This window comes from Topomyia yanbarensis, chromosome 2, assembly GCF_030247195.1.
Source record: "Topomyia yanbarensis strain Yona2022 chromosome 2, ASM3024719v1, whole genome shotgun sequence".
Classification (NCBI taxonomy): Eukaryota; Metazoa; Arthropoda; class Insecta; order Diptera; family Culicidae; genus Topomyia; species Topomyia yanbarensis.
Window position 1 is genome coordinate 145,773,051 of NC_080671.1, and position 17,693 is coordinate 145,790,743.

At 42.8% G+C, this 17,693-nt stretch overlaps 1 protein-coding gene across 8 annotated transcripts in view; it reads left to right on the top strand.

Moving 5' to 3' along the window:
- The window catches only part of LOC131681647 (uncharacterized), a 202,024-nt gene that overhangs the window by 56,001 nt on the left and 128,330 nt on the right, over nucleotides 1–17,693 (top strand). For 6 of the 8 annotated variants that reach the window (XM_058962566.1, XM_058962565.1, XM_058962570.1 and 3 more), the window contains exons 2-3: nucleotides 12,946–13,976; nucleotides 14,121–15,635. In XM_058962566.1, coding sequence (XP_058818549.1) covers nucleotides 14,272–15,635 — 1,364 coding nt within the window. In that variant the 5' untranslated portion in view covers nucleotides 12,946–13,976; nucleotides 14,121–14,271. The remainder of the gene's footprint in view (nucleotides 1–12,945; nucleotides 13,977–14,120; nucleotides 15,636–17,693) is intronic. The other 2 variants (XM_058962567.1, XM_058962568.1) reach the window with 2 other exon arrangements.

The window sequence follows — 17,693 nt, forward strand, 5'->3', positions numbered from 1 at the left end:
AAGAATGGGAGAATTGTACGGCGATGTTGAGTTCTGAATAATGTTTTGATCTAGCATGTTTCTTACTTGTAGATCAATTTCCAGTTTTTGTGACTCTGGAGTTCTGTAATTTTTAATGTAAACAGGAGATTTGTCATTTAACAAAATTTCTTGTTTATAGAAATTATTCGTGGATAGGTTATCGTCTTCTAACGCGAATATGTCACTATATTGCCTACAAAGACGTTCAAGGCCAGATCTGATTATTGGGTCGATATTGTTTAGTTGAAGTTCGCGAACTAATCGTTCGTTCCTTGTATGGTTTCCATTTTGTAGAATAGTTCGACTATGGAAACAAAAATTTCGTAGAAGTGTCATAGTCGGTATGAAATTTTCTGGGATGAGTATATTTTCGTTTGTTGTGTTTATGAACTTTACAAACTTGTTTTCATTATTAATAATGCAGTTTGCATACACTAATCCTGGAGTTAGCTCGTTTGATATGGTAACCATATCTTCTGGTAGATAAGGTAGGTTTAGATTTTTAATTATTTCACATCGTGGAGGTATGATTTGGTTGGTGCGTGATTTTTCGTAAATTGGTATAGTAATGCGGGTGTTAAAAGCATTCATTATCAGGATCCAGGTATTATAATCGATACAACACTTATAAGGGGTAAAGAAATCCCTTCCTAAAATACCGTCGGTGGGAATTGGAAAGTTGTCGCTTACCGTATATAATTTGTGTTGAAGCGAAAATTCATCTATTAACAGATTAGTGGTGAGTCTTCCATAAGTGGTTATGGTACCGTTGCCTATTCCGGAAATAGTGCATGTGTCATTAGGGTTATAGTTTTGCTGATATTTTAATTTTGAGGATTTTATAACTGAAATATCTGAACCACAATCTATTATAAAACTACATTGTTGTTCGGCACATTCGACGTTCAAAAGCACAAAATTGGTTGCAGATAAATTTACGGCATAAACTGCCCTTGAGTTTGACCTAAAAAATTAGGTTGCGGTATCTGTTGTGTTGGTGGATGGGTAGGCAACGAGGGTTGCATATTGTTTTGCATTGGTTGGAAAACAGGGGTTTGGTTCAATTGTTGGGGGATGTTTTGGGCTACATACATTCCATAATGAGGATTGAAATGTCCTCTTTGTGACAACTGTCCTCGTTGGTGGTAAGGTCTTCTTCCGTTATGATTCCCTCTACCGTGGAAATTTCCACGATAACCGTTGTAATTTCCACGATTAGAATTACTCCTTTGGAAGTTGTTTTGGTTACCTCTGTAATATTGGAAATGACCACGACAATTTCCTCGACCATTGTTGAAATTTCTACCGTGGTTGTTTTGTTGAGTACTACGAATCGTGAACATTTGTGTAGGGGTTGGTTTGTCATTTTCCATGAGCTTTTCAGTAGCATCTGTAATTTTGGTAAAGGTCCCAGCCTTCAAAACAATCTTCGTGTCATTGTTTCTGACACCGTCTATGAGAGCTTCGACGCCCTTTTTGGTAGCCATCGTATTAGCTCTGTTTATTGGAATTTGCTCTGTTACGTAGACCGACCTAAGCTGTGCGGTTAATTTTTCCACTGCACTACAGAATGATTCTGCTGATTCTTTCTGTTTTACGGCTTTTAATTTTGCAATGATATTGTCTGAAGTAATTTTGGATTCGCAGTGTTGCTTCACTGCGTCTAAAATACCTTGCAGGTCATTGGCTCCTACAATAACCTGACGTGCAACTCCAGTGAGTCGCGATTTGACGAATCGTACTACTGTAACCTGAGCTGCTGCCTGCTGTGCGGCGGTCGCTGCAGCAAAGTCATTAACAACAGTATCATTGAACAGATTTACTGCATCAATGAAAGCGTCCAAGTTTTCTGGAGCACCGTCGTACATTTGTACAAGGGTGGTGCCCAACCTAATGTCAACTTTCGCCATCTTCGCTCTGATTTTATATTTTAATTTTTGAATGAAATTTACGGCACACGCCAATGAATAAACGCTTATTGTATGAACACCTGCGTACTCAAGTTTTGTTGTAATTAACGTATGTATTTCACTGTATATTTGGCGTGTACATTTATACAAAAAATTAAATTCATTTTCGGGATATTCTGATTCATAGTCGGCTAAAGTATTTGTAATTAGTGTGTATGTTGTACGAGCATCCGTTAGTTTTGTAGTCAAAGTGTTTCTTTTATATGCACGATTGGGGGCTTTTCTTAGATTGGTAAGAATTGAATTTAAGCGTGAAATGTGGCTATCAATTACAGCTTTATGTACTTCAATATCAATTCGCTAATTGCCATATAATGCCAATATTTTCTGTCAATCTTAAATTTAATTCAAATTTCAGCAACATGTGTCAAAATGTAAAATGGATTCGTTACTACCAACCGGGGGTTCCTGACGGGCTTCCAGGGAGGAGGTGGTGGCGAATGTGATGAACAAAATGTAAAATTGGATTCCAGAACACCATCGTTGTTCTCCGGGTCAGCTAATTATTTGGTTTGCACTTTTCTTATTTTTATCAACACTGCATGTGTCTATCACTCAGTCTGTTTTTAAGCATTGTTTATCGCAGCAACGCTCCTGGCTGCTTTTAACGCCTGTCGGCGCGATTGTTTTTTATGGATTTTGTATAATACTAGTAGGAATTGTGCACCTACTAGCACCAAGATTAACCATAATTTAATTTCACTCTGTTCGAGTGTATCAGTATGATTTTCTAAATGGTTGATCACCTGTGTTTGGTGATCACCAGTATTCACTACTTTTTTTGAGTTAAATAGGCCCATTTTAAGGCAGTATCACTGTCACTTGGTCATTCGTTTTAAGGCAGTATTACTGTCACTTGATCATTCATCTTAAGGCAGTATCACTGTCACTTGATCATTCATCTTAAGGCAGTATTACTGTCACTTGATCATTCATCTTAAGGCAGTATTACTGTCACTTGGTCATTATGGATAAAAAAAACTTTTCCCTTTTGCTTTTCTCGCTTTTGACTTTTGCTCCTTTCTCTGTTCAATCTTAAGGCCGTATCACTGTCACTAGGTCGCCATGTGGTGTTTTATCTCTTCCTAAATAGAAAGACGTACACCCGTTGTTGGTTAGACAGCGAATGTTTTATTCAATTACCTTGTCTACAATTCTTCCTACTGGAGGCGCTTGGAGTCAGTTATGTATATCTATTATGTAAAGAATGGTCAATGCAACGTAAGAGAGAATAACCTGAAAGAATGGGAGAGAATTCGGAGAAGGCAGTTTGCGCGGAATGCGCTTGGGAACTAAGAGTTGGAATATGAGCAGGACACGTTTTTGTCATGTCAGAATTCTTGAGACCTTTGGGTCTTTACCCCGCTTGCGCGTGCATTTGCATTTGACGCGTAAGCAGTTCAATATTGTGGGAATGAATTATTTTCTCACAGCGTGGTTCAGCTAGTGAGGTCTTTCAGGATGTATGGTTGCTGTGGGTTCGGGAATATGTGCTGTGCACATATCACAAGTATCTCTGGTGAACTGCTCGAACTCCCTGTTATTCCAGTCTCCTCTAATCAATTTGATAACCCATGAATGGAAGCTATCAGCGCCTCCAATATCCTACGCTCCCATTCCATGAGTCTGAAACCATTCACGTCTGTCTTCCCACTTTCCTCGATAAAAAAAATCCACTAACCGGCTCGTCTCGGAGAAATCGTATAAAGGAATCAATTTCATCTGACAACAACGGAGAATTGAGAGTGTAGTCTTTGGACTCCATATGACCAGGAGCCTCTCCCGAATCATCACTAGAGGCCTCAGCTGCGAATTCGTCCAGACCTCCTCCATGAAACCCCTCATCATAGGCTCCATCTTCCAGTCCCATAAAAAATTCCTCTTCAAAAATTTTCATAATTTAAGTACTGTTGATTAGTGTCGGTTTCTGATGAGACAAAGTCGAAACGCACTCATGTAACAATTTCTCTTGCCCAGATTCCTCCCGCGCACTAGCTTACGGTATTACTTCGGCATGGTATTTTTATGTGCATAGCACTCACTCTAATCAAATTACTTAGTAGTTAGTTCCTTCGGTAGGGTAACAGCACCACTCCTCGACACACTACCAGTTCTTGACCATCGACACAGACTGGCAGTTTCTGCACGGCAGTTGGAAAGCTAGCTGTGGATCAAGATTTAGTGCTCTCTCTCTCTCTACGAAGACAATCTGGGCGGAAAACTTCGTATCGTCTAATTTACCAAGCCCATGGTTCCCTTGTACCATTCAGCACCGAAAGTCTCTTCTCGTACCACTTACTCGTTGAGCTCCTGACTTGTTCGCGAACTACTTGGTATAATCCCCTACGATGGACCTAGCCTACCCCGACGGAGAATTCCTCAGCGAGAAAAGTTCTCCCGATAACAAGCGAACCAATCAGGTGTCGAGGTCAGTTCGGCGATTTAGGTGGAACAGGGCTTTCAGTTCGCTGGTGCCTCGACGATCCACGACTAGTTGTGTCTCGTCGCGGTCTACTCAGTCTAGTCCCTAGCGGTGTATCTAGCTTGCGCCGACGGAGAGTTTCCCGGTGAAGGAAGTTCTTCCAATACCGATTCTTCTTTGGTTTTAGCACCACAACTTATTCAGCCCTTTGGCTTTCTGTCCTGTCCCATTTAGCACCGAAACTCCTTTAAGCCCTTTGGTTCCCTTATTGTTCCATTTCGCCCCACTTTTCTGAAGAGCCATTCAGCTCCCGACTTTTCTAAAATCTTGTTCATAAACTACTCGGTCTAGTCCCAGACAATGGACCTAGTCTACTCCGACGGAGAATTCTTCGGCGAGAGAAATTCTACCGAAACTGAGCCAACCAACCAAGTTTCGAGGCTAGATCGGTGATTCCGGCAGAGCAGGGTGTGCAGTTAGCTGGTGCCCTAACGTCTAATGGTGTCCCGTCGCGCTCTACCCAGTCTAGTCCCCGGCTGTGATGTTCTCCCGGTCCAATTATTCTTGGTTTTCGATCTATTTCTCTCTGGTCAACCGTTGGTGTACCCTGGTCGATCCGGCGATTCCGGGTGGAGCATGGCGTCCGATTCCCTGGCGCCCAGGCGACGCACACCCGGTGCTTAATCGCGGTCTTCTCGACTAGTCCCTGGCGGTGAATCTAGCCTACTCTGACGAAGAGTTTCCCGGCGGTGATTGCTCTCCCGAAAGCGTCACTCGCTGTTCATCACGCCATTTCCGCTGTAAGGCAGTCATGATCTTCGCCACCACTCTGCGTGTCAATTCAAACCCCCGGCCATTCATAGACCACATTCTCCAGTGTCTTCTCAACGTTCTCACACTCCGGGCACAACGGTGGCGTTGCGTGCCCGAACTGATGAAGCAACTTCCTGAAGCAGCCGTGGCCCAACAAGAGCTGTGTCAGGTGGAAGTTCATCTCTCCGTGGTTTCTATTGACGCACGTCGACAGGTTTGGATCCCGTTCCTATTGCCACCTCGCCATCGAATCGATGTTTTATATCTTCGACGTTTCTGGTGTTTTTCCGATTATAGCACTCGATATCCTCCGCCTGGGTGATGCAGATGGCGGTAACGCATACTGACTCCGACGATATTGTTCTGTAAGCACTCCATCATCGTACGGCCAACAACCTGAATGTCCTATTCAGCTTTTCACAGTTCCGCTTGGCTTTCAGCGCCGTACCGCAGACAGGAACGCCATATCGCAATATCGATGGTGAAACAGTAGATAGCAGACATCTCGTGCTGCTTCTCGGACCGCCCAAGTTTGGCATGATCCTAGCTATTGCGTTCGTTGCCTTCGCCAACTTTTCGCAGGCGTAGTCGACGTGGTTGTAGAAGCTCAACTTGTCGATTATCACTCCCAATTACTTCAGTGCAAGCTTCGATGAAATCACGTGTCCTCCGATGTCTATCTGCATCCGCTGAAGCGCTTTGCAGTTGCTGACCAACAACACCTTCGTCTTGTGGTGGCCTATTTGCAGCTTGAACCCGTTCATCCAGCTCTCGATCGCGTCCATTGTCTCCGTCACCGACACCTCCACTTCTTCAAGTGTCTCACACAGCACCGTTAGTAACACGTCGTTCGCGAAATCCCCGATTTTCACTTTCCTGGGCAGCCGCAGTGCTAGGACCCCATCGTAAATCTCGTTCCAAAAAGTTGGACCGAGAATGGAGCCCCAGAGGAACACCCGCTGTGACTTGCGTTGACTTCTGCCCTTCGTTCGTCTCGTACAGCAGCACTCTGCTCTGGAAGTAGCTATTCAGGATCTGGCATAGATAGTCGGGAACCCTCTTTCTGTGCAGCGATGGTTTCCCAGCCGGCGCTGTTAAATGCATTATTCACATCTATCGTGACCACACCGCAGTATTGATCTCCTTTACGCTTCTGTTTAGATGCCTTCTCAGCACTCTCGAGCACTATCCGAATTGAATCCAAGTTGGAGCTCTTCTGCGGAATCCGAACTGCATCTTGAACAGTCCGCGCTCGCCTTCACTGAATTTAGTCAACCTGTAAAGAATGATCCTTTCCAGCAACACCAGCTTCTGGATCTTCCACATTTCGGAGAAGTTCCCTTCATTTAGACCCTTCTGTAGCATCATTCTGAACATACCCGGATATACCAGGATCGCAGCTTTCGGCACTATGTTTGGTATTCCATCCGGACGGGGGGCTTTCTTTGATTTTAGGCACTTCGATGCTTCTGCTAGCTCGTCATAAATTACTAGCCTATCGTACGTGTTCGATTCTTCTTCTTCGCCGTACGGCGTTGGTGTCCAGATAGTTGGATCGTGCTTCGGGAAAAGACCCTTGACGATTATCGGGCACATTTCGGCAGGTGTGGTAGAGCCCTTCATTTTCGCCATCACAAATCGGTATGCGTCGCCCCAGGGAATGGCGTCTACTTCTCGGCACAACTCCTTATGGCAATCTGACTTGCTAAATCTGACTTCCCGTTTTAAAGCGACCTGAGCTTCCCGAAACGCTGTCTTGCGCTCTTCTCTATCTGGTTCCGATGTTACTCTCTGAGCCCGCCTTCTGGCTCGAAAACAAGCAGCGCGTAGCGTCCTGTTCCACCAGTAAGCTGGACGCCATTTGTTGCGGGGTTCAAGCTTTCGCGGCATTGTGGCGTCACCAGCCGCCACAATCCTTCTTGTTAGGTCAGCCGCATTCACGTTCTCGACCCCACCGTTCGGCCGAAGTGCCTCAACGAAGAGGTCTTTGTTAAAGGTTTTCGTCTTCCACTTTCGTTCACCGGACTTTCTTCTTCGTACTGCAGCTGGGTTTCGTTAACCGATACGGTAGCGAATCACCTGGTGGTCACTAAGCGTATACGTTACGCATACTCTTTGATCCATGTTTGTCGTCAATAAAGGACAGAATGTGACGTCGACGATAGAGTCCCTCCCGTCTCTCCATTGCACAATCGTACGTCCAACTTCGCTAGAGCTTGTTTACTCTACTGGCCCACTCCATAGCCCAAGCTTTGAAGTCACTACCAATGACTACGGGCTTCCGACCGATTAACTGCTCGGTTAACTGTTCCAGCATTAGGCTGAACTGCTCTGCTGTCCACCTTGGAGGAGCGTATCAGCTACTCACGTAGACGCCGTTGATTTTGGCGATTACGAAGCCCTCATATGAGCGTTCTACCACTTCTTGAATGGGAAATCTGTCCATAACTTCCATTTATCGTTGGCCTGCAGTCGCCTTCTTGTAGGCTGGGAATTTAAAGCCACCCGTTTGATGGTCGTTTCCGTTCGCTGGAGTGCAAAGCAAGCACTTCGGCCTCTGCGTGCAGACTCTCGTCTCGCAGTATTCCCAGCACATCCCGGATTTATCCGGGCCTTTGCAAGCCCCTGCTAAATGTCCAAAGTCCAAACACTTGAAGCTTTTCTCCACTTGTTCATTTATTCGTGGAGAGGCTCTCAATGAGCATCTCGACCATCCAACCATAACTTTGCCTACCTCCAGTACCTTGTCTGCAGAGGTTACCGGTAAACGAATAATCGCTGTCAGAGTTCCTCCGTAACCCTTCCTTAACCGGATCGTCATGTGCACCACGCCCAAGTTACACTGCTGCTTCAGTACTCCTCTCAGCTCGTCTTCGTAATTTCATCATGGCCCTTGCCCACAATCGCCATCTCCGGGTTTAAGACCTTAACTTCTGCCTTTTAACCCATTGATTTGGTAATAGTCTCCTGCAAGTCCGAGCTGCATTTCACCTTTTTGGGTACGCCTTACTCGTACCACGTTTTCCCCCAAGTCTTTCAGCTTCGGGTCCTCTCTGACCTTTATGGGCAGCTCTACATACGTCATCGCGTCATTGGCGTTGACGAGCATGGCTTTTCCTTTTGGCAGAAGGCGCCAAAGCCGAGGGTTTTCCTTTCCTCTTCTGCTCCCCATTTCGCTCGCCCTTCTTTTTTCCCGTGTTTCTCCTTCCGACCTACAACGGCACTCCACCTTTCTCCCTGTCGGGTGGCGTCCTTTCCTTCGGCAACCACAACGTCCTCGAGTGTCTGCTTCTTTGGTCTTTCTTCTCCTGGCGAGGATCTTGTCCTCTTTGGAGTTATGGGAACTGGCGTGTTCTCCAATCTGCTTCTCCTTACCCGGTTTCGGAAGAGCTAGGAGAATAGTAACCCTAGCCGATACTAATGCTCGCTCAGCTACATCCACCCTACGCGTTGCCTTGTCATACTCCTTCACGGCAGACAGCAGCGCCTTCCGGATTCTAATGACCATCTTCTTAATGTTCTTATGGACATTGTTTCTCTGCTACTGTTGCTGTTTCTGCTGCTTTCCCTCGTCCTGCTCTTACTGAATGATTTCAGCTACTATTGATGGCAGTCTTCCCATGAACATCGACAAGTTTGCACCCGTGCACAAAATTTCGTGCACGCGTTCAACCTTAAACATGCCTTGCCTTTGTGTACAGGTTCGCCTCAAACACCGAACCCAAGCGAACGATGTGCAAACTTGGGTTTAAACACCGTGTACGTACACCGTGTGCGTACACAAGAAAGACAACCACAAAACAGAATGAGTCAATGCTAGTGATGATGAGTGAGAGAAAGAGAGAACTAGTATCAAAAACCTGTGTGTACGAACACCGCGTACGTACATGGGGTTCGGTTGTGTAGACGAACATGTGCTCGTGTGTTGGTACATATTAGCGCGTTCGAGTTTACGTAGGAAATGTGGGTATAAGATGAGCACAGAACTTGAGTGAACATGGTGTTCGATGTTCATTTGGGAAGACTGTTGTTGGTGGTGATCTCACCAAACCACCTCTGGCGAACGGATTCGCCGCACCTGCTCCGTATGTGTTGGTTGCTTTGGTTTGCTCCATTGTATTAGGTCTCAACTCCGGACCGCTATCTCCACTCGTTGCATATAGTCGCCTCTTGTGATCTCATGATTATCTATACTACTAAAATCTTAGCAGCAGGGAGGTCACGCTAGGGTTGACACTATCCTTCATGGGGAATAGTGTTCAGAGCCGGATCGGCGTAAAATCTGGAATGCTTCAACCGAACCTAGTATCACCAACTAAATGATGACGTATTTTGAGCGTACCCGGAGACCTGCAAGGGTTTTGTTGGGACAGAGGCAGCCATACTGTGAGCCCACCCACCATTTCAGGTCTCATCCTCCCATACTAAGGGAGGAGAACAACCCACCTGTCAGCCCGAAGTTGTCGTCTAATTCGTGTCCTGTTCGTTGACGTTCGCCATGGCCAGTATGCCATAATCAAGATGTTACTGGTGTCGATCCTGAAGCGCCGGTTGGCACTCCGGTTGGGCTAGAGTGCTTTTATTGCTAAGATCTTAGATTACTGCAATCTTAGGGTCCTAGCAGAAACGGCACAGGCTCGCTTCGGCGGAGCTGCTTTCGGAGTTATGGCTTTTTTCAGAGGTTTCGAAAGCCCAATCCAATCCCCACCAAATTCCTAGCAAGACTTCCCCCAACTCGTAGTAGAGCCGTGGTAGGGGGAAGGGTAGACTTCGTTAAGCCCCTAGACTCCTCTCCTTCCTGTCGGCTGAAAAGTGGGCAATATATTTTACCCTTAAATGCATATTGTTGCCATACCGAATTCTATGATATAATGCCTTAACAAGAGGTATAGATCGTATCCAACTAGAAAAATTACTCAGGAAAAATAAGTTTCATGTATTAAAGGGTAAATTTAATTTAATTGTTAGAATCAGTGCTTAGGGGTCGTTCATATGCCACGTGGACAGAAATTCTTTGGTTTTTGACTCCCTCCTCCCCCTCCGTGGACAAGCGTGGACAATCTTTGTACCCCTACCCCCTACCCATGATGTCTACGTGGACTTTTCCCATTAAATTGTACAGTTTACATGTTAGTTTTATATTCCTAAGAAATTACTGTTATTTTGAAGACGGCGTCAGTGGTTGAGTGGTAAGCGTAACCGTCATGCATTCCAATTGGCCTGGGTTCAATTCCAGCCGATGTCGTTGAGATTTTTCTGACGTTAAAAAAATCTCTGGTCACGTCTTCCTTCGGAAGGGAAGTGAAGCCGTTGGTCCCCGGTCCATGAGGTTTGATGGATCGATATCTAGTCCATATAGTCGAGTCACCTCTCAGGCGTCGGTAAAGAAGAAGTAGAATCCATCTTCTATACTTACTAACAAATATCCTCCTTGTGGAGTGCGCAGTATTATATACGGCCTCTAGCAAAAGTAAGTATCGGACTAACCATTCCTTACTTTTCCTTCCGCGATTTACGTTCGGGCCTGACCAGCACCGGTATTGATCAACAAACACCAGATTACCAGAAGTTGCAGATTGAAAGATGTTTCCCAAGCATAATTATCTACTGATTCCCTGTGCAAGTTCAGCTAGTCCAGATCGATAACGGACTGGCAGCCAGGGGTGATCGCACAAGCTCAAGCTCAAGCTAAGAAGTTACTGTTATTGTGAATGTTGTCCTTAAAACATTTCAAAGATTTTGTTTTTTCTAATTGTGTTAAACTATCCCTTTTTTGATAAAATCGATTGAAAAAATAAAATTTTTGTGTCTAAAAGACACATTTTGCATGCATCATAATAACGCGAAATGGAAGAAATATCCCAAGTAACCAATAAGCATTACAACGTAGTCTAATATCTGCTTTAGATCCACATATAAAGCTGTCTTAAAGAGCCGTGAAGCCCTAAATACTGATATAATGCTGATATTATGCCAGAAAAGGCGAAATATAGTGCTATTACTGTGCAGAGATAGACAGCTCGTTTCTGCAGTACTAATGCTATTATATAGCACCACCGCACAAATGTCAATTTTGAAAGCCTTATATTGGCAATACTAATACTATTAAAAAGTTTTAGTAGGCTGTCATTGGCCGCCATAGTTTTGAAACCATTTCTTATGCTTTTTTTCGGTATGATGAGCAAAAAGGAAAAATTTTAAAATGAAATGTTCTGTTTAAAACCGTAATAGTCTCTCTTCTAATGCATTGTAATGAATATCTTTAATGGGTTTTCGTTCTCAAATAATATGAATGTTTTACGAAAATTACCTTTAGTCAGTCTCAAACTGAGGTACCTTGCTTCGTCCTTCACGGTAAGTGCGCTGCGTTTGCTCCCTAGACTATACTGCACATGTTCGATTGAAATGAAATATGCCGAATATAATCTTCAAGAAGAGTTGCATAACAAATAAACCAACAGCATAACAATAGCATTATATCTGCTTTTTATTTGCTCTATAATGGCACTAAATGCACTTGTAAAGCTTACATGCTTTAAAGATCCTTGAAGCAAGTACGCGTTATATCAGCTTTATATACGCATATAGAGCAAGCGATAATGCTATATGTCGGCTGTGCAGTTATGCATTGTTGATGCTAATATAGACCTTCATTGTATTGTTAATGCTGTAATGGAGTTTCAATGCAACATTAGTTCAAATATATAGCCAATATAGTGCAATGGCTTAATGCTTATGGTTACTTGGGATATAATTATAATTTTTATGAATTCTTGAATTAGGGCGTGAAAGAAGTTATCAAATCCAAAAAATATTGGGAGTCAACTTATAAGAGATTGGATGAATGTTTCTGAGAGCAAATTACGTGATCTCAGTTGCAGAATTTAAACGATTAGCGTTTCTTACTACACATTGGGTAAATGCAAATTTCTTCTGCATTATAAAAAAGAAAAAAACTCGTCGAAAGTCCACGTGGACAATTCTCGTACCCGTACCCCCCTTTCCGTAGACAAGCATGTACTTCTTCGTACCCCCTACCCTTCCTGAAACTGTTTACGTGGTATATGGACGGCCCCTTATCATCCCAAAATGCGACAAAAAGTTACCACAGCTATAAAAGAAATGTTGTCTATCAGAAAACCCGAGGAAACAAGTGAAACAACTTAAAATTTGTTGTTTTATTTGAGCGAACTAATTTTTTTTAAGCGATGACTTTGTGTTTATCATAATCTTTGATACATTTTTTAGTAAAATTGAAGATATCAATTCATTGGGCTTATTTAAAAAAAACCTAGGTTATAATGGGTTAAAAAAATGTCCCCAAGGATCGTTTTTCCAAAACTTGTATTTAATTGTTTGATGTTGTAATTAATTCATTCATTCCTCAAGCCCCTTGACTATATAATACTCCCACTTTTTTGCATACAAAGATATAAATAAAGTGAATAAGATACTAACCTCGCTAAGAATGTGATTTTTCTCAAATTATTTAATTAATATAATCACACATTATTTAAACCTATATGAAGAAGAATGCTGTCTTCGAAATCTAATAATATTAACTATATTTTATTGTACAAAAATAATTGTTTTAGGTGTCGGATTACTCTTAGTTCCTCTAAACAAATCTACTTCACTAATTCTGAAAAACTTCACCTGACCCCTACACTACAGGCCATCTTGACTAAATATACATTTTTCCATTCAATTTTTCCACAGATACACCCCTCCACCCGGCATCTCTCTTAACAAACGACAGGTTGAAAGTGCATTCGCGCGTCCAGAGCGGACGATAGAAAGGAAAAGTTATATATCCCTATTCCTAGGAAGTGGACACCGCACACGGCATGCACTTTTCCCGGCTGACCAAATTGCTTCGCCGACTAACCCGCGGGAGAGATTGAGAGAGCAGGGTGGACCCACTCCCACCGAGCAGCAGCCATACCGCAATTATTAGGTTAGGCGTGAGCGGACAGCGGACAGACAGTTCCTTCGGACTTTTTGACCGACGACGAAACAGCAGGCCGACCGCACGAGGCTGGCGAGCAGGCAGGTAGGCGAGTTGCAGTTGAAATCAGTGCCTGCCCTCCCCCAACAACAACAACAACATCCCGCCCTGCGTGGCGGTTTTTATTTTTCTGTCACGCCGTTTGGCTGCCAACCGTCCAACGACCGTGGCTGTTTGTGCGCGGTAGTATCGACCGAACCGTAGGCAAAACACAACCACAGCACAAGTGAAGAATAGTAGCAAACAGAAGAGCGCTAAGAAAAAATTATAGCAAGTGATGGTAATCATAACAACATAAAAGTAACCGAAGCGACCGAAGAAAAAGAGTGAAATTACACAAATAAAAATATGAAAAAGAAAGTGAATTGAATTTTAACTTCAACCGGGCGGAGGAAATAAGCAAAAGGGTGAACCGAAGAAAACGAAATTCGACTCAGTAGAAGAAACGGTGGAAGAAAATAAGGTTTGAAAAATTTATCAAAGTGTGGAAATAAATATCATCTGCGAAAACATGCTTTTCCCAAGCCCGGGTATATGATAGTGATAACGAGTGAGCGTAGAGCTAGTGAAAGAGCGAACCAAGGTAACGATCAGCCCTAGAGGTGTATTGGAGAGGAAAATCGTACAAAAGAGGTGAAAAAATAACGAAAATATAAGTAAACAGTGGGTGAATGATCTAAACCGCTCGTAGTTCGCGCACTTTCGTGTTACTTTTCCCTTCAGAGCGGTCGACACGTACCTAGTTAAGTGTTAAGTTTAAGACTGTTTTCATTTAGTTTCCATTTTTTTTTCTCGCCGTATTGATCTATCCGTGCCTACAAGCCTTCCGCGAAAATCACGATTGGAATGTCCTAAAGTTCACCTTTCCCTTCTATTTCTCCACCAGCTATTGAAGCACATTCATGAAGTGGCTGGCAAGTATTTTTGAAACTTCAGTTCCAAGTAACAGCGCAACGCCATCGTCTGCTGTTACGCAGTTCCCTTTGTCGCTCTTGGAAGGAGCCCACCATTCCTTAAAACATTCCGTATGAAGTAAGATGTTAGGTCCCACAAAATGGAGACTCCTAACGATAGTCGCCGGAATATTACTCGCCCACGCCATTGAATCACCGAACAGCAGCAAAAGCAACAAGCTCAAGGGGCAGGTCCGCACATTCACAAACCCCGACCTTGGCCTACGGATAGAGCAGATAGAGCCCTGGGGCAGTCGAAAAATTACTTCCCGAAATCTGCTCGTCCCCTATGAAACCTTCTCCAATGTGGATAACATTCGGTACATAGACAGCCGATCCGCCAACAGTCGTCTGCTGCGAAATACTTTTGGAGCATTTAGATTCGCTGGACCAGTTCAACCACCGCCATATCAGGTGCCTGTGCAGCAGCCTATCACAGCCCAACAACGAAGGGCCAAATCTTTCCAAAATCGTCGTTCCGACGATGAAGCACAACAGACAGGAGTGCGATTAACAGCATCTCCAACGCTCCCACTTCCGAATTCCCAACCATTATCCTATCAAGGAGAACCACCGATCAACGGGCTTCAAAATGTCACCCGAACTCGACAACACCGATATAAATTCATCCCAATCGGGTACTTTTATCAAGGGCCCACAACCAACCCGAACTTAACCCCGATTAGGAATTCATTACCGCCCAAAACAACCCAAGATGATGAACCTGATGAGTCATCATTTTCAACCGATGGCTACCGGACGGAGGGAAACGATACCGAATCGGATCCAAACGCGATGGGTGCTCGTCGATCTGGAATCCAGTTCCCTCCCGGTCCGTATCAAGTTGCCAGTACATTCACTCCACAAGCATACAACGAGGAAAGCTTTGCCTATAACGAGAACCTAGGACTGTATCAGCGTCCGATCAACACTGCTGATGACTACGAGGATACGGATCCCTATGACACCCGACAGCCACGAACTCCAACGGTTGCTACCACGCCGGAGCTCGAACAGGCAGAAATTTCTCGAAACATATACGCAAATCGATACTTCCGAGATTTGCAGCGACCTCAACCAACGCCGTCCCTGGATATGCGACCGGCCGAGTCACTCTCACGTCCCAGTCGCGTGGTGGAGTTTCCCGGTGTGGTTAACGTGAAACAGCCATTTCGGGACGATGTTACTAAGTTTGGGGATGTGAATGGACCGATTACGGCAGTCCAGCGACCATATATTGACTACGGTGATGGGAAACGGCTACGGGCGACCGATCCGAACTACTACGTGGACAGTCCGTACCAAACGAATCGGCACTACTTTCCATCCAAGGTGTACACGGAACCGAAAATCTACCAGCCGTGGAAGTCACGATCACCGCGTGTTGTGTTCCCGCAGGGCGACCTCTCCGGACCGTCCGGGTTCGGCATCGACAATGTTGTTTTCAGGTGAGTGACATATTTAGCCTTTATTTGCATTCAATATGAATCAGTAAAATGTATATGATGCCAAGTTCATAAACTTACTGTATATTCTGAATGACGAGCAATACTCAATGCTGACAATGTATCTTATAAAACATTCGGCTAACAACACAGTAAAAAAATTATATACCGGAATACCAAACAATCTACAACTATTCCTACGACAACATGAGCTGTTGAGTCAATAAAATTAAACTGGGTTGTTTAAGAAATTGAAAAGTCAATCTGACGGATTGCCACTTTTGACGAAGAATTCCGCCATTTTATAAGTAAAACACCCCTGTAATTTAAAAATTATCTCGAAAACTCAACGTAGAGGTTAGGTGGGTTACCGGCGTCATTTGGCCGAAAAGGTCATTATTTGGCCGAAAAACCCATCATTTGGCCAATAAGCCATAATTTGGCCGAAAAGGCCATCATTTGATTAAAAAGACCATCATACGGTCGATAAGGCCATCATTTTGCCGAAAAAGCCATTATTTGGCTGAAAAGGTCATCATTTAGCCGAAAAGGTGATAAATTGATCAAAAATGCCATCGTTTTTCCGAGAAACCTGTCTTAATCCACCTAGAGGTGCAATTGTGCCTTTCTCATATATCAATGCTATGATTTAATAGCTGGTTACATTCAATATAATACTGTGGAAATATTTATTACATTCTTATTACACTTGGTAAGTACACATATATGAGTAGGGTTTGTCGCGGCTGTGTCCGAAATATTTCGACGCTATTATTTTTACGACATATTTTGGACTAGTTATTTTATACTTCTAAGTAAAACTTCACAAACTAACCATTTCAAATACATAAAATGCAAGAACCAAATAGAGACAAAATTATTAGATCATTTAAAAACAATAAATCCAATTTAAAAGTGCATCACTTCTCCCGATTTCTGTTGGAAATCGTGGAATTATGAATCGTTTTTGATATCAATTTTTCAACTGTGAATTTTGACTAATTTAAAGGAATTAGAGATGAATAATTATGCTGGGACTTAAACACAACCCAAAGAATATAATTATCTTCATCAAACCAAACGAATTTGGAGTAATTGGCAGTAAAGGATACAAATGTATGAAAGCGTCCAAAATAAGGCGGGGTCCAAATTAGGATGATTATGCTATCATTCAGTCATCAACATTGTATTTCCATCTTCTTTGATTGCTGTGTAAAATCAATGTGAATTTTTCTGCAGTCAATTTTATTGGACTCTTTCTCAAAAAGTATGCTACATAACTTTTTTTCGCGTACTTCCATTCAAATTTACTATAATTTTCTACCAAATTAAGTCCTAATATTTTTCAGTTAAGACTATTTTGTAGCTTTTTGAAGCTTTTTTTGCCAAATCCCACATAGTTTGATTCCCGTTCACTTCAATTGAAGTTTTTGCCATTGGCTCTTTGGGAAAATATAAGAGGAAAATACTTTAAATGCTAGAACTTTCGAACTAGTCTGTAGAAAATTACACTTCATACATTTTTAAAGGGAGCAATCTTAGTATTTGAATGATAATACATCTGTTTCTTGAAGAATTCGGAAATTGGAGTTTTGTGTGATATTTTGTCCGGAAAACCCCCTATTTTTTAAAATTATTTCTGCTGCATGCTACATATCATACATTTTTTACAGTTTTTCTAATGTTCAATTATTCTGTATCGGTTGAGACCGGACTCCTGATTAGATGTAATGTATAGAGCAATTTTTTCGTCAAATATGGCGTCGTTCTTATTGATGAAATACAATATGTTTTTATTTCACTGTATTGGAATATATGCGCTACTATATAGAAGTACTGGTATTTCGACTTTAAATTTTTTTTGGTGAAATTCCTTTAAGAATAAGGTGGTAAATGCGAAAATCATCCATTTCATTTTCATATGTCAAAAACATTGAAAATATAAAAATTTAAAAAAAAATATTCAACTTCATTTCTTATTACATTTTTACATTTCTTATAAAAGAAATGTATAGAATTCGCTCAAACTTTCAAGATTTTTTGCGAGGCCCGGAGGGCCGA